The sequence below is a fragment of the Boleophthalmus pectinirostris genome, unplaced genomic scaffold (genome assembly GCF_026225935.1).
Source record: "Boleophthalmus pectinirostris isolate CB_2022bp ecotype Guang Dong unplaced genomic scaffold, ASM2622593v1 HiC_scaffold_7, whole genome shotgun sequence".
Taxonomy (NCBI): Eukaryota; Metazoa; Chordata; class Actinopteri; order Gobiiformes; family Gobiidae; genus Boleophthalmus; species Boleophthalmus pectinirostris.
In genome coordinates, this window is record NW_026571473.1 from 1,744,173 (window position 1) to 1,760,218 (window position 16,046).

The 16,046-nt window shown below is 40.8% G+C and overlaps 1 protein-coding gene across 2 annotated transcripts in view; it reads right to left on the reverse strand.

Annotated features, from left to right (window-relative positions):
• The window catches only part of LOC110162786 (DENN/MADD domain containing 1B), a 378,748-nt gene that overhangs the window by 160,457 nt on the left and 202,245 nt on the right, over window positions 1-16,046 (reverse strand). For both annotated transcript variants that reach the window (XM_055165337.1, XM_020927684.2), the window contains 2 exons: window positions 7,427-7,480; window positions 50-160 (listed from right to left, as the gene is read on the reverse strand). In XM_055165337.1, coding sequence (XP_055021312.1) covers window positions 50-160; window positions 7,427-7,480 — 165 coding nt within the window. The remainder of the gene's footprint in view (window positions 1-49; window positions 161-7,426; window positions 7,481-16,046) is intronic.

Sequence of the window (16,046 nt, forward strand, 5' to 3'; positions counted from 1 at the left end):
TGCAGTGGGGGGAGCTACGCGGGCTGCTATGGTAGAGGTTGGTACTCACAGTGCTGAGCTTGCTTGAGGTAATGATGATTCTCCGCTCGTGAAGCATGGATGCGTACAGCTGGAGCATGTTGTTGACGTCTACGGCCACAAAGTATTCTGTCAGGTTCCTCTGCAGACACATAGACAGGGAGAGAGCGGGGATTTAACACAGTGTGGGGACCAGAGTATACACACACACACTCGGATCATGGGGACCTGTGGAGTTTAAGGTGGCAAAATCTATAGACTGTATCATAGAAGTGGACTAAGTGAGTATAATGTCACCCATAATGTACAGCTCCAGCCAAATGAAGAGGGTAGCAGTTATAGCGGGCAATTTTCTGGAGTTTATTTGTGGAACTCTGAGCACGAGTATCATAGCAACCTAAAAGCCAATCAGGGGAGAGGTCTTTGAAGGTACTTGTGCTATCCCACCCACACCACTGGTTTGTCAAACAAACCAGGATCGAGTAGAAGAGAGTAGAGAAAGTCCATGTATCATTTGTTCGTTTTTCAATATAAAACCAAAAATAAGAACATGAAAAAAACAACAGTTTTCTTCATTTTTTATCTCCAAAACCAAAATGAAAAAACGGATAACAATTAGTTTTTTCAGTTTTCGATTTTGTGTTTAAATGAAGAATGGAAAAAAACGGATATCGGTCCCGATCACGTGATTTCCGTGACTGCGATGTCAGACTTTTGCACCACATATGGACTGAACCAGGTTCGGGACCAGACTGGGACCACACCGGGACCAGAGTGGGACTGAGACCGGGACCAGAGTGGGACTGAGACCGGGACCAGAGTGGGACTGAGACCGGGACCAGAGTGGGACTGAGACCGGGACCAGAGAGGGACTGAGACCGGGACCAGAGTGGGACTGAGACCGGGACCAGAGTGGGACTGAGACCGGAACCAGAGTGGGACTGAGACCGGGACCAGAGTGGGACTGAGACCGGGACCAGAGTGGGACTGAGACCGGGACCAGAGAGGGACTGAGACCGGGACCAGAGAGGGACTGAGACCGGGACTGAGACCGGGACCAGAGTGGACTCCGCGCCTCCGTGGGGTCCGAGCCTCAGCTTCAAGCTCTGGACCTGCCTTGGACTCTGAGCCTCCGGTCTGATCCCGGTCTGGTCCTGGCCTGGTCTTGGCCTCAGTCCCAGTCTGGTCCCGGTCTGATCCCAGTCTGGTCCTGGTCTGGTCCCGGACCTGGATCAGTCCTGGTTCAGTTCGGCATCGCAGTCACAGAAGTCACGTAAACAGGAAACGGCCGTTATCTGTTTTTTCATTTTGGTTTTGGAGAGAAATAATGAAGAAAACTGTTGTTTTTTCGTTTTCTTATTTTTGGTTGAATATTGAAAAACGAATGAACGAATGATACAAGGATTTAGAGAGAGCAGAAGTTAACATAAAATGTTTTAAGTTCATAATGACCACAAAGCTCCTGACAGCAGTAGAGTCCTGTGCTAACTGTATCTGAGTACTTCATCCACACTCAGCATGAGACGATATTGAAATCTGGTGTCTTGATTATCATGGTCAAAATAAAAATGATTAACAATTATATAACAATCATTATTAAAGTTGTTGACAGTTTAAAAATGTTATGGATATGAAGAATTATAATTTTTATATTATAGTAAATAAGTTCCATATTGAAATAACTGTTCACATAATTAAAGTACTTTATTATAACTGAAAACATGAAAAATAATGGGAACTTTGCACATCAGTTAGATGAGACGAGTGCGTTGGAGGAGAGAGCAGAACAAGAACATAGAGAAGAATCCTGCACAGTGTGTCACTTGTAAAAAGAGAGATTTATTATGACTTCCAGTCATCCAGACCACATCATATAATGGAGATTCTCTTTGTTGTCCATTGTCATGATTAAAGAAAATGTCCCACACATGATTATTGTCGACCCTTTTTATCATGATAAACCATATTACAGTTTATTGTCCCATCCACAGACAGCAGCAGTAATCTTTGAATAGAAAGTGAGTCGATGGAGCTGAATCGTGCCCATGCTCACTTCTACACAGTGGAACAGATTAGCAATGTCCACTTATGCCGGATGTAGTACACTGATATTTTCGATGGTTTCACTCAGCCCCAGCTCAGACTGTATGACCAAATTGCAGTGTTTAAAAATTCACAGCTCACAATTCATGTCCTCAGAGTACACTAATGACTTCAACACAGTTTCATTTTCTTGAGATCTACAATTGCAGATGGAGAGTTGGTCGTGAGGTGTTGATCAGTTCTCATTTCCCCATGTTAACTACACGACACACGACACACGATTAAGTGAAACCTATTCTCTTTTCTCTGTTTTATCCAAGTTGTTGCTTGTTGTTTGCTGACACTTGGATTCTTGGCATCGTCATTTGTAAACAGATTTCAGCATTCATAAGTGATTTCACTTCAGCTTTGGTCACGGTTTTATGTGAAATGTTTGTAACAGTCTATTAAGTACATGATTAAGTAAAGGACTGTAGATAATAAACTACTACTACTACTACTAAAACTTGTCCTGATGACAAAACAGTGGCATGAGTGAACAATCGTCTCAAAAATGTTCAAAAATCACATTGTACACCCGACTTTATATATAAATATCTATGCAAGAATCAGGTCCCCATGACTTAAATCCTTCACTGTCTTGAGGTCAAAATCAGTCCACTATGTCCAAAAAAGCATTTTTTGTCTGATAATCAGGAAGTGTGTTTTATCATACTAGTTGTTGTCAGCTTTACCGTGACAGCACAACTCTGCTTTGGTCTCTGAGAGTAAGAGAAAAACTCTGTGTTTTTTTTTTTTTTGTTTGTTTGTTTAGTTTTTTTTTTTTTATTATTATTATTATCATTATCATTATTATTATTATTATTATTATTATTATTTATTTATTTTTCTTTTCTCTGGAGAGAGTGGGGGAGGGGTGAGGGGGGGGGGGGGGGGGGAATGGTCGCATTGTATTACTGTTAATTATATTATATTATTTATTGATTTATTTATTTTTCTTCTTCTGTGACATCTTATTTATGTGCACAAAAAGTAAAAAAAAATAAAAATAAAAACTCTTATAAAACTCATCATGGTGAATAATTAGGCATAAGGTAAGTGAGGAGTAACTTTGGACCACTGCAAACTGTTTCAAATTAAATAGTTCTGTTTTTTATGTTTTTAAGACCGTGAAAATCAAATATAACGCCTTTACGCTTGAGGATTTAAAGGTGCATTGTGTAACTTTATGGCTGTGGGTCCGTCACCTGCTTGTTTCTATGGAGATGTCATTGCTGTGCCTGGAACAGCTGGCAGTTTTACAGCTCAAAAATACCGATAAAAACACATTGTGACTGTGAGCGGGATCGCCTCTCCACAGATCTGACCTGTAACTTGGTCTGGTTTGGTCTCCATGAAGATAGCAAGGTTTAATGCCACACTGTGAAACATTCCGGACAAAGCGATAACAGCTCCACGAAGAAAAGCATTTGACGGACGCTCCACCAGAAAAGTTACACGGAAATGAATGGAAGTCAATGTAGGTCCCCAGAAAGCCTCGAAGTCTGTGTGTATCCATGTGTGTGTGTGTGTGTGTGTGTGTGTGTGTGTGTGTGTGTGTGTGTGCGCGCGGTACATAACAAACTGTCCCTCGCTAGTGGAGAAAACGTCAATAGGAGCGTAGAAGTGTCAGGCAAAGACGCGGCGCCCGGGCAGGTAAAAGCACCCGAGTCGGTGGCACACTCCTCGACAAGACGGAGCTAAAATTATATGAGGAAGTGAAAGGAGTGAAAGAGTCCAAGGCCAGACTCCGCGGGAAAAATGTCAATGGATTTTATTAGCGGAGAATCAAGCCGTGGAGTCGGGAAGTGCGGACTTAAAAAGGTGTTTGGATTCAGGAGTGTTTTTTCGCTGTCACAAAACAATATGAGAATGTACAGGATCAGATTTCACGCCACTGACAGGATCCCAAAGCCAACAAACTCCACAGCAACTCCAACTCACAGTCTGCGGACACTTTTTACTTTTACGGATGGTTTCAAATGAGTAAAAATGTAAGAATCAATGACAAACAGTTTCAAAAGTTGTTTTTAAATACAGATATCTGATGTTTCTCTTGTCACATCACTGTCACTGTTCAAGTTTAATTTAAGTTTAAAGTACCACGTGTTTATCTGAAGTCACAAAACATCACAAATGAACACAAATTCAGAACAACATAATCATGTATTTCTCTAATAAAAGTGACATGTTTGAATGTAAAGTGAGTGTTTTAATAATGAATCAAACATGTGGATCATTTGTATCATTCATGAGGTGACAAGGAGAAGAGGAGACCAGACTAGGAGAAGAGGATGAGAGGAAGAGACGAGGAAGGAGACGAGAAAGGAGACAAGGAGAGAGAAGAGGAAAAGAAGAGGAGAAGAGGAATTAGAAAAGATGAGGTGACAAGGAGAAAAGACTGGGAGGAGAGGAGGGGAGGAGAAGAGGAGGAGACAAGACTAGGAGAAGAGGAGGTGACAAGACTAGGAGAAGATGAGGTGACAAGGAGACGAGGAGATAAGACTAGGAGGAGACGAGGAGATAAGACTAGGAGGAGAGGAGGAGAGAAGAAGAGGAGGAGACAAGACTAGGAGAAGAGGAGGAGAAGAGGAAAGGAAAGAAGGAAGAAAAGAAGAAGAGAAGAGGATTAGAAAAGATGACATGACATGAGGAGAAGAAAAGTGGAGGAGACGAGCAGAGAAGGAGAAGAGGAGGAGAGGAGAAGACAAAAAGGAAGATGACATGTTGCACATCTGGTGTTTTAAGAATGAATCAAATGTGAATATTTGTATTGTGTATTATCTGTATTTTAATTGGTGTGGGCCACATTTCCAAACCAAGGTCGACTTCAGGTAACCTGATTCATCAGACGGTTTTACTTTGTTTCACTTTGTAGAAACTGTCTGACCTCACAGTGTTAGATTTCGTTTGCTCAACAGTAGGCACTACGTACTTTTTTTCATTTAACCAATCACTGCTATTTGCTTGGAAAAGAAGGAAAGGAGCAGTGTGTTTTATAAATTCAACACAGATATGAGATATGCAAAATGACACAACACTTAACCTGATGGATCATGAACAATTACAATGCAATTACATTTTATTTTAAATCACCTCATTTTGGAACATTTGTCAACATACACTTTTTACTACTACTATGACTACTTTCTCCTCATTAGACAGTATATATCCTAACTCCAAAACACACATTTCACTTTTCAGTCCTCCCACCTCAAATTCACTTCCAAATTGTCAAAACGTGATGTATGTAACACTAACTAACTGGTATATTAAGCTTTTCCCAAATCCCATAGGAAGAAGGACAATAACGTCTTTCCCCTTGATAAATTCACCAAACATTCTCTTTGTTCCGGCTTTAAATCCTCGATCTCAGGAATCGTTGACAACACAGAATATATGTCTCTTCTCTGATTGGCTGGTGCCTGAACTCACACTTCTGGGTTTTTGTAAACCATCTAATGTATTCTGATTCCTGACCTAGTCTCTGGAGAGAAATTAAATTGAGTGGAGGCACTAGGTGGAGCCAGCCTGACTAGACTTCAGGGGTCCCATTTACAAAATATATTTGCTAAATTATGCTTAATATTTTTTTACTGTATATTTTTGTCATTTTGTAATAAATAAATACATAAATAATACATTAAAACAGCCACATTACTCTTATATTTCCACTGTTCCTCATGAGCCTGTTTAAAAAATACATGTTATGCACTAAGGACAACAAAATACAAAATAGAATCATATATTTATAGCTTTAGTTTTTGAAATACTGTTCATGACCAAGACAAAAATGGTTAGTGTGATTCCATCAAAATTAATAAATGAATCAGTAAAAGAAGACATAAAAAGACAGACTGCAGCCTGAAGTGACCCAAATCAGATTTTTTTGGCCTCTATGTTCCTGTATCTGATCTTTTAATGACAGTCTGAACCACACAGATCTGATTTTTTCAAATGTGACCCAGGACACTTGGATATGTGCTCCTGAAACTGATACATATCTGATCTTTTGACATGTGACTTCAGTCTGAACGGCCAAAGTGCATTCATCCACCTACACATTATCAACAAGCCACAAACGTCACTATTCAGCACTGAAGTAGATGAAAATGTTTAATGAACTCCATGTCACTGAAGTGAAGCACATCACCACTCACCACTCTTGGCTCCGTCTCCACATCCACACGTTCCTTTCAACAGACTGTCCTACAAAACACCACGACCAAAAACATCGTCCTTCTCCTTCTCAATCTCCTCCTTAAAACAAGTAAGTTGTTCATGTTCTGGCTCTGGTTCGAGAGGAACTTTAAAATCTCCAGGTGCTCGATACTGCGTCCATGTTTGGACAACTTCTGTAAACACAGAGACGCTCGCTGCGGTCGACGTCATCGTGTCTCCAGTGTCACATGTGGGACACTTTCGGGCCGTTTAATGTTCACACTGGAGTCACATACAAGTCACATTTAATTGGAAATGTGAACGACCTCCCAAAAACATCGGAATTTCACAAAAAAATCCAAATTAAGCGTTAAGCCCTGCAGTCTGAACGTACTCAAAATGTTCAGCTCACTAACTCCTTTTTTCTGTTGTAGTCCCACTGAAATCTGAACAATATGATCAGAGACTTAGTAAGAATGAACTGATTAAAAAGGACTAAAGGCCTGCAGCCCTATTTAAGTCTGTGGCATTATAAGAAATAATAAAATTTTAAATTTTTGACATATAAGAAATGCTGTGTTTTAACCTCCAGTCTTTATATTGTTGATTGTTGATATTTGTAACATGGGTGTATCAGAGTGAGTGGAGGAGCTTGTGCGTCTGAGAGCCTCGTGCAAACACAGAATAAAGATAAAAAGCTGATATTAACTCTCTCTCCCTCTTCACTCTGGTGCAGTCATGTTCTTAAAATGTCTCCTGTCAAAAACCACTAGAATCAGACTTAAAAACAAAGAGACGCTTCTGTTTGGATCAGACTCATTTACCCACAATGCACCAGGAGAAGTTTCAGATCAAAACTCAACAAGAGAGTGATGCAACGCTTTCAAACAGTGACCGGTGTACGCGATTAAAAACGATTAGACGAGACGAGAGAGCGGACAACGAGAGAGGAGACGAGGAGAGGAAAGGAGACGAGGAGAGGGGACAAAAAGAGGAGGAGGGGAGAAGAGGAGACTAGGAGAGAGGTGACAAGGAGAGAGGAGAAAAAGAAGAGAAAATTAGGAGATTGATGAGGAGGAGAAGAGGGTACAAGGAGAGGAGGAGGAGATGAAGAGAAGAGGACAGGAGAAGAAGAGGAGGAGAAGAGTAAGGGTGTTGCACTCACACTTTCGGGGATGGTGGGGAGTCCGTGGATGTCTGGAGCGATGAAGTACGAGTGCTGTGAAAAAGAGACAAAAGAACAAACACAGGTCAGGATTTACACACACACACACACACACAAAAACAGACAGAAGTAGGTTGTATGTAAATAATCAAAAATGAATAAGAACCAAAACACACACCAACCCCAGTCCAACAGAAAAGAATAATTTTAGTATTGGAGTTCACAAAAAAAATAAAAATAAAAAAAATAAATAAATGTTACATTTTATTCAGAAGATTTAAAGACAAATATTGTGTGTAATTCTTATTATTGTGATCATCTTTACCATCTGTCCAGGGTCTGTAAAATAGAAATGCTACAGAAATGTTGATTAATGTGCTCTGTCCCTGATAAAAAAATATATATATATATATTAATAATAATAATAATAATAATAATAATAATAATAATAATAATAATAATACATACATGCATACATACTTACATACATAAAAAAAAAAAAAAAAAAACATGGACAGAGAAAGTTAAAACAACACTTGTATGTTTTATGTCATACTGTGGAATATTAAAGCCAAAGGAACAACATTTCCATGGAAACAAGCAGGAGGCCAAATAAGAGTCAGATCTGTGGAGATGTGAGTCGGCTCACAGTAAGGACATATGTTTCTCAGAGTAATTTAGTGTGTAGTAGTGTGCGGTGTCTTTATGTGTCGTCCTGCAGACTTTGAGTGGACGTCAACATTAGGTCAATAACAATTTAATAATGGCAGCTTTTTTTAATTTTATTTTATTAGGAAACCACTGCTGCGTTGGCTCCTCTGACCACACACCACTGATACACACAAACAAAATGAAAGAAAATAGTGTATTTGGTGTATTTTATGGATAAAAAGTGACTTATGGGGGCTTTAAACATTTGCAGATAAAATTTGAAATAGTTGGGTATAGAGGAGTAAAGGAGAGGGAGAGGAGAGAGAGAAGAGAGGAGGAGAAAGGAAAGAGAGACAGAGAGACAGAACACAGAGAGAGAGAAGGAGGAAGAGGGTAAAGAAGCAGTGAAGAGAGAGAGAACAAGAGGATAGAAGGAATAGTGAAGGAGGGATAAAAGGGGTAAGAGAGAGAGGAGGAGAAAGGAGAGAGAGAATTGGGGTTGAAGAGCAGAGGAGAGGGAGAGAATGAAGAGAGAGTGAAGAAAGAGACAGAAAACACACACACACAGAGAGAGAGAGAGAGAGAGAGAGAGAGGAGGAGGAAAGGAGGAGAGAGAGAGAGGCGAGAGAGAGAAAGAGAGAGAGAGAGAGAGAGGCAGAGGATAGAGGAGCAGTGGAGAGAGAAGGAATAGTGTAGGAAGGATAAAAGGGGTAAGAGAGAGAAGGAGAAAAGAGAGGAGAGGGAACTGAGGTTGTGAAGCAGAGGAAAGGGAGAGAACGGAGAGAGAGACAAACACAGAGAGAGAGGCTAAAAGGGCGTAGAGGGTAGAGGGTAAAGGAGTATGGGAGAGGGAGAGGAGACAGAGAAAGAGCAGCGATAGAAGAGTGATGGAGGAGAGATGAGGGCGCTCGCGTTTGACTTTGTTGTATGATTCATTCTCATCGAGGCTTGTTTCTATATGAAGAGCGGAGCAGTGGAGCGCGTGGGGTCCCGGCGGGTGAGGGCCGGGGCCAGCTCTCCGACGGAAAAGACAAAGAGAAAAGAAAAGAACACAACCGCCTCTTTATTTAAGCATTAAAAAGACTGGAGGAGCAGCTCAGACAAAAGCACCGCTAGTTACAGAGAGACGGAGAGAAGGAGAGAGGAGAGAGGAGACGTACGAGGCTTGTTTAGAGCCATCATCGCGCTCGACCAGATGGACAGGTGCATGGACAGGTGCAGGAGGAGGAGACAGGTGAAACAGACAGTTCAAATAGCATGAAAGAAAGGCTAAGTGTGCAGTGGCTCGCAAACTTTTCACACCGAGAAGCAGCAAAAGAGAGATTTCAAAGTACCACCAGGACTATAACCCGACTAGTCCAGGCCCAAATGAGGGTTTAAAGGGCCAGGAGCGGGTTTTTCTCATGGATCTGAGCAAAAGTTGAGTTGCTCCATCACAGATTTATTATATAAGCAGCTTTTCAGTCATGACTAATCTCCACTCCGGTCTTTAAAGCTGTGAAAAACTCTTATAAACTCATCACGGAAGAACTTTGGACCTCTGCAAACTGTCGAAAATAATCTTGGTCTCATCAAAATGCTGCTGCTTTGTTTGTTCCACAGTATGACATTAAAACTTCTTGCATTTATATGTTACAGTTTTTTATAATGCCTGTCTCCATGGAGATTACAAAGTTTTATGTCACTTTGCGAAGCATTTCAGGCAAAGCAGAACGGAGAAAAGATGTTTTAACCCTCCATATGAGCTTTTATTGCCATAAGTTTACTTTGCTTTTTATTTAAATCATTCTTCAATAATATGTAATAATAATAAGTGATTGTATTTTGGTAGTCAACAGGTAGGAACTGTTGTTGTTTTGTTGGGTTCTGCTGGACCCTTGATAAAGACGCACACCTGGTTAAGAGCAGTAGTGCAGCATGTCAGCAAACCAAGTAAAGTAAAGTTAAAACAAAGTGAATCACGTGTGTTTAAAGATCAATCTCCTGCCAAGTACAGGTTGGCCTGTGCGGTGTGTTTTCAACTTCAAGTTCAAAGTTTATTGTCAGTTCTTCATACAGCGATCATACAAACAATCTAAATAGTGTTTCTCACTGTCATGCATAATAAATAAATAATAAATGGTCCAAAGGTTCATGATTCAGGCCATGATTCTCAACTGGAAAAAGGTGTGGGAGGGTGGAGAGTCCCTGCCTCAAGTGGAGGAGTTCAAGTATCTTGGGTATAACGAGTGAGGGACGGACTGTGAGATTGACAGGTGGATCGGTGCAGCGTCAGCAGTGATGTGGTCACTGTACCGGACCGTTGTGGTCAAGAGGGAGCTGAGCCGAAAGGCAAAGCTCTTGATTTACCATCAGTCTCTGTTCCTCTCCTCACCTCTGGTCATGAGCTCTGGTTAATGACCAAAAGGACGAGATCGCGGATACAAGCGTTAAAATGAGTTTCCTCTACAGGGTGGCTGGGTGCTCCCTTAGAGACAGGGTGAAGAGCTCAGTCACACGGGAGCCTCCCTTGGGAGGTGTTCCAGGCATGTCCCACCTGGAGTAGGCCCCAAGGACACGCTGGAGGGACTATGCCTCTCGGCTGGCCTGGGAACACCTCGGGGTCCCCCCGGAGGAGCTGGAGGAAGTGTCTGGGGTGAGGGAAGTCTGGGAGTCCCTGCTTAGACTGCTGCCCCCATGACCCAGCCCCGGATAAGAGGAAAAAAATGGATGGATGGTAAAAAGTGCAAAAGGCATGTAGTGCAAAGCATAAGAAAGTCTATATTGGGGGGAGTCAGGAGGGTCTGAGTCCAAGTGTTCTTTGAGGAGTTCTGTTCTTTGGGGAGTTCTGTTCTTTGAGGAGTTCTGTTCTTTGAGGAGTTCTGTTCTTTGGGGAGTTCTGTTCTTTGGGGAGTTCTGTTCTTTGGGGAGTTCTGTTCTTTGAGGAGTTCTGTTCTTTGAGGAGTTCTGTTCTTTGGGGAGTTCTGTTCTTAGTTCTGTTCTTGAGTTCTGTTCTTTGGGGAGTTCTGTTCTTTGAGGAGTTCTGTTCTTTGGGGAGTTCTGTTCTTTGAGGAGTTCTGTTCTTTGGGGAGTTCTGTTCTTTGGGGAGTTCTTTCTTTGGGGAGTTCTGTTCTGTTCTTTGAGTTTCTGTTCTTTGGGAGTTCTGTTCTTTGGGAGTTCTGTTCTTTGGGGAGTTCTGTTCTTTGGGGAGTTCTGTTCTTTGAGGAGTTCTGTTCTTTGGGGAGTTCTGTTTTGGGGAGTTCTTGTTCTTTGGGGAGTTCTGTTCTTTGGGGAGTTCTGTTCTTTGGGGAGTTCTGTTCTTTGAGAGTTCTGTTCTTTGGGGAGTTCTGTTCTTTGGGGAGTTCTGTTCTTTGGGGAGTTCTGTTCTTTGGGGAGTTCTGTTCCTGTCTGCCTGGTGATCAGAGAGGGGAGAGAGTTCAGCATCCTAACAACCTGCTGGATGGAGCTGTTAGTGAGTCTGGTGATGTGGGAACAGAGGCTCCTGTACCTCCCCCCAGAGGACAGGAGGCTGAACAGATTGTGTGCAGGGTATTTGTAATTTTATTTATTTATTTATTTTTGTGTGCGTGTGTGTGTGTCTTTTATTATTTTCCAATTCTAATTGTAATTTATGTTGTGCATTGTTGGTGGTCTTAGTGGCATCAGTGGCCAAAGTGGCGTTTCTTGAGGCTCAAGATTGTACAAGTCACAATAAAGATGAATGAAATCCTGAGTAAAAAGAAATGTTTATTGGAGCACGAGGAGGAGCTGTGACAGAAGCACACAGACGAGACGAGGCCTGGACGAGCACCAGCCTCCTCTAGACCAGTCGTGACTAAAATGTTCAAATGGCAACAACACAGAGTTCAAAATGAGACAATAAAACTATCATTCCTAATTAGGATTTAGAAATGAGAGCAATGGCTAATGACATTTCACGACAAACCTGGGGGGGTTGTACATGTTACATGAGCCCCCACATTGAAGACCCCCAACCCCCATAGCTCCTCCAACCAAAAATGTGGAGCGCCACCCCTGCTTTTTCCCAAGATATCACATTTTGTTTTAAATAGGTAATTGTCATAACAGTGGAACATGTTCATTACTGTGAAAAGCACAGCAGCGCCCCTTAAACATGGTTAGAAGAGAAAACAATTATAACATTAAGTCTAAAAGCTCTGGAGAGTCGAGTTTGCACAGTGCGCTTCCCTTTAAGTCAAAGAAACTCACTTTTTACTCAAGTTTGACAACAGCTCTACTTATTCTGAAACACACAAAGCAGAAGCTGTTTTTCTATATGTCAAAACACTAAAAACGTAAAGATGCGCGAACTCTTTTAATTCCCCGCGTCTCCGTCTTTCATGTTCACATTCTACAACTTGAACTACACTTTCTAATCAAATGGAACTCTTCCGAATCTGAATAAAACATGTTTACGATGTGTGAGGAGAAAATGTGCATCTGCAAAGAGAATAGGTTAAGGATTTGTAAGTGTCGAAAGCAAAACAAAACAACGGCGCATACGTACAGCAGCTCCTTCTGCTTCGGCGTGAGCAGAAAGAGAGTCAAATGTTCAGTGTGTTAAGTGTGCAGAAATAATTATCTAAAGTAAACACATATATTCCCTGTGGAGGTCAGAGCCGATGGAGATTTCAAAGCAGGTTTTTCATTTAATCAGGCTCCGCGGATCCTATAGGAATCTTTTGTTTGTGCGGATCCAGACAAATGTAATGTACTTTACTTTACTGTCCACCTACACACAGACGCTCTCTCTGCAGCCAATCAGATGTGCGCGGCTGCAAAATCCAACTTTGTATCTCTTTTAATGTACTTTTTAATAAGCTTTAGTTTGCATGGGAGGTTTGGGGATGAAAAGCAGCTCCTACATTTAGCTTTGATGTTTTTTTTTTCTTAATATGAAGAAAAAGAAAGAAAAAAAAAACAAAAACAGCCCATTTATGATTTGCAATTTATGTTTTAACATGTCCACAATATGCCATTGTCTGAACAAACATGCAGGTACAGCTCAGATCTGTGGAGAAGCAGTGTTATTCGTCTGGCATGTTTCACAGTATGGCATTAAACCTTTCTATCTTCATGGAGACCAAACTCGATAAAGTTACAGGTCAGATCTGTGGAGAGGCAACCCCCACTCCCACTTACAATGTTTTTTCGAGGTATTTTTGAGTTATAAAACCACCTGTAATTGAATAACTGTAAATTAGAGATGTTTAATGTCACACTGTGTAACATTCCAGGCTGAGAAATGACATCTCCATAGAAACGAGCAGATGGTAGACACCAAAGTAAAAAGTTACACAGTGCACCTTTAATAACAATGAAAAAGAAGGATGATTATTGTTTGTTTGTTTGTTTAAAAAACATGAAAAAAAATCTAAGGAAAGCTGCTTGTCTCCATGGAGACAAAAGTTGCAGTTTATGTTTTAACAGGCTCATATCCTGATCTGTGGTATAATGTAGTTTTCTCATCACAAACAGTTGTGTTTTTTGTTTCATTCACATGTTTAACATACAAACCCTGATGTCATGTGCTCCACATGCCACGTTTACATCAGAGTTTTATTTCCGAATAAAATAATTTAATTCTGAATAAAAATGAATTCTGATTTTAAAAGTCCATGTAAACACTTAATTCCTAATGAAAAAGATTATTCAGAATTACACTTAATTCCAAAGTAAATGTTTGGTTTATTCTGATTTTAAAACTGAATGAATTTCTTCCTGGATCATGTTTCACTTTTATTCTTGTTAAAAATAATGTAGGTGGTTCAGTTCATGTTCGTTGTGTCGTCCTTCTGACGTGATCCGGCTCCATCAGTCGTGTCTTTGGACTTTGATCCACGTCTCTTTGGATTTGTGAGCGGGATGTGGGAGTGGGCTGAGGTAGAGCAGCCTCACACTCACTTTGTCTTCTTCCTCCTTCTCCCACACTCTTCCCCTTCTCCTCCTCAGCTCACAGATGTAAAGTGTGATGAGACAATTCTCCAACTGCTTCACAATTATCATCAGAACCACTGCGGAAAAAGTTCGGATCATGTTTGTGTCGGTGGAGTAACGACAAACCGACATGACAGAAAAGCCAGTAGCAGCTGAAGTGTGTTTTCTTCCCAAAGACGTAAATCCGTTGGTGTCTCTGTCCAATCAGAACCTTCCTCACCCCCAGACTCTCACACACATTAAATAAAGGTGATTTAACCAGTTTTCCATGTAAATCTCGATTCAGAATCATTATTTCCATGTAAACTCCAAGGAGAATATAATTATTATGAACTATTAACTTGGAATTAAAATAATAAATGTGTTTTTAAACTCCACACACCTTCACTAGAATCATTTGGATAATTTCAGTCCTGGAATTGTCAATCTTTTGTCTCTCTCTCATGACATCACAAGGTGGAACAGAGCATTTCTAATATATAATAAATGTATATATTTATGGTATGTATGTCTCTAACATCTCTGCAGCCAATCAGAAGTGAGTGTTTTTAAAACTTTATACTTTTTAATAAGTGTTAGTTTGCTTGAGTTTGGAGATGAAAAGTGGAGCCTCCTGAAGCTTCGCTGGAGTTTGGGCAGTTGTTAAAAGTATAAACACACATATTGTTATGCTAATGCTAACTCACACATGTATCTTCAAAGTGTGGTCCAGACTTTTACTTTGTTTACATCAAAACTAAAGATGTGCAATTACACAGGTCCAAGAAATCTGTGAGTTTCAGCAAATACAGGAGTTTATTTCAATGAAACTCTGATCTGGAACAAAGTTTTCTATTTTATCTGAATTAGTTTGGTCTCTTATGAAGATTTATCGGTTAAAGCTCCACTGTGTAACTTTTCTTGTAGAGGGTCCACCACCTGCTTTTCTCCATGGACATGTGCTTTGTCTAGAATGTTCCACAGTACAGATTAAATCTGTCTGTCATGACGGAGATGAGCAGGTTACAGAATTATGCTACATTACAGGTCAGATCTGTGGAGAGGCGCCACTCTTCACAGTAGAGATTATTGTATTATTGGGTAATGACTAAATGCTAAATCAATGTGTTAGGCTAAACAATAACATCTCCATGGAGACAAGCAGGTGATGGACCCTCCACCAGAAAAGTTGTACAATGCACCTTTAACAAAGTGGTTCTCAAACTTTCACACCAAATACTATCAAAGAATTTTTTTTTCAAATTTCAGTTTTCCACCAGGCCTATTGAAGGAAGGTCTAAACGAGAGCTAAACAGGACTGTACCATCATGTTATATGTTCTTTTACTTCTGAGGACCAACTCAAAGAAAGAGGAAAATGTGGAACACATCGACTAAAACTGAAGAGGAACTCACAAATCAGCAGAACAAACAGGAGAAGTTTGACGCTGAATGAATCAACGGTCACTACACAGATGAGGCACAGGGTTAAATACAGAAGCAATGTTTAGTTCAGTCCAAACCCCTGGACACTGGGCAGTCACACGACTGACACACAAACAAGACCAACTAAAGGTGCGTCTAGACTTTTTATAGAAAATGATGCAGTTCAGGGAGAGTGTGGTAGGCTGCTGGTCAAATCTCTAGTTCTGAGCAGCTCTGTCCTCACACAAACTCATGACAATCCATCTTGAGACTGGACGCTGTCCACCCGCGATAATAATACGCCATTTATGGACCAATTGTCACCAAATTTGGTACGTGGGTCAAGCCCCCGTGCCCAATGCCGCAAGAAAAGTTTGGTGATGATCCGATGTCATTTGAGGTCACGCCATTATAAAAGATTTGGCAATTTCGGCAATTTCTGAACCATCTGCGGCCTAAAATATGCGTTTTTGGTCATAACTCCGCAAAGCATGGAGCTCGAGCAGTGGGAGTGTCTCAAAATCTCAAAAAAAAGATGATCTATTTATAATTCTATGCATTTGTATAGTCAAATATTAATAGTTTTTGAGATAATCTCTAATTCTAACACTTCCTTTCTCTTTCAGTGT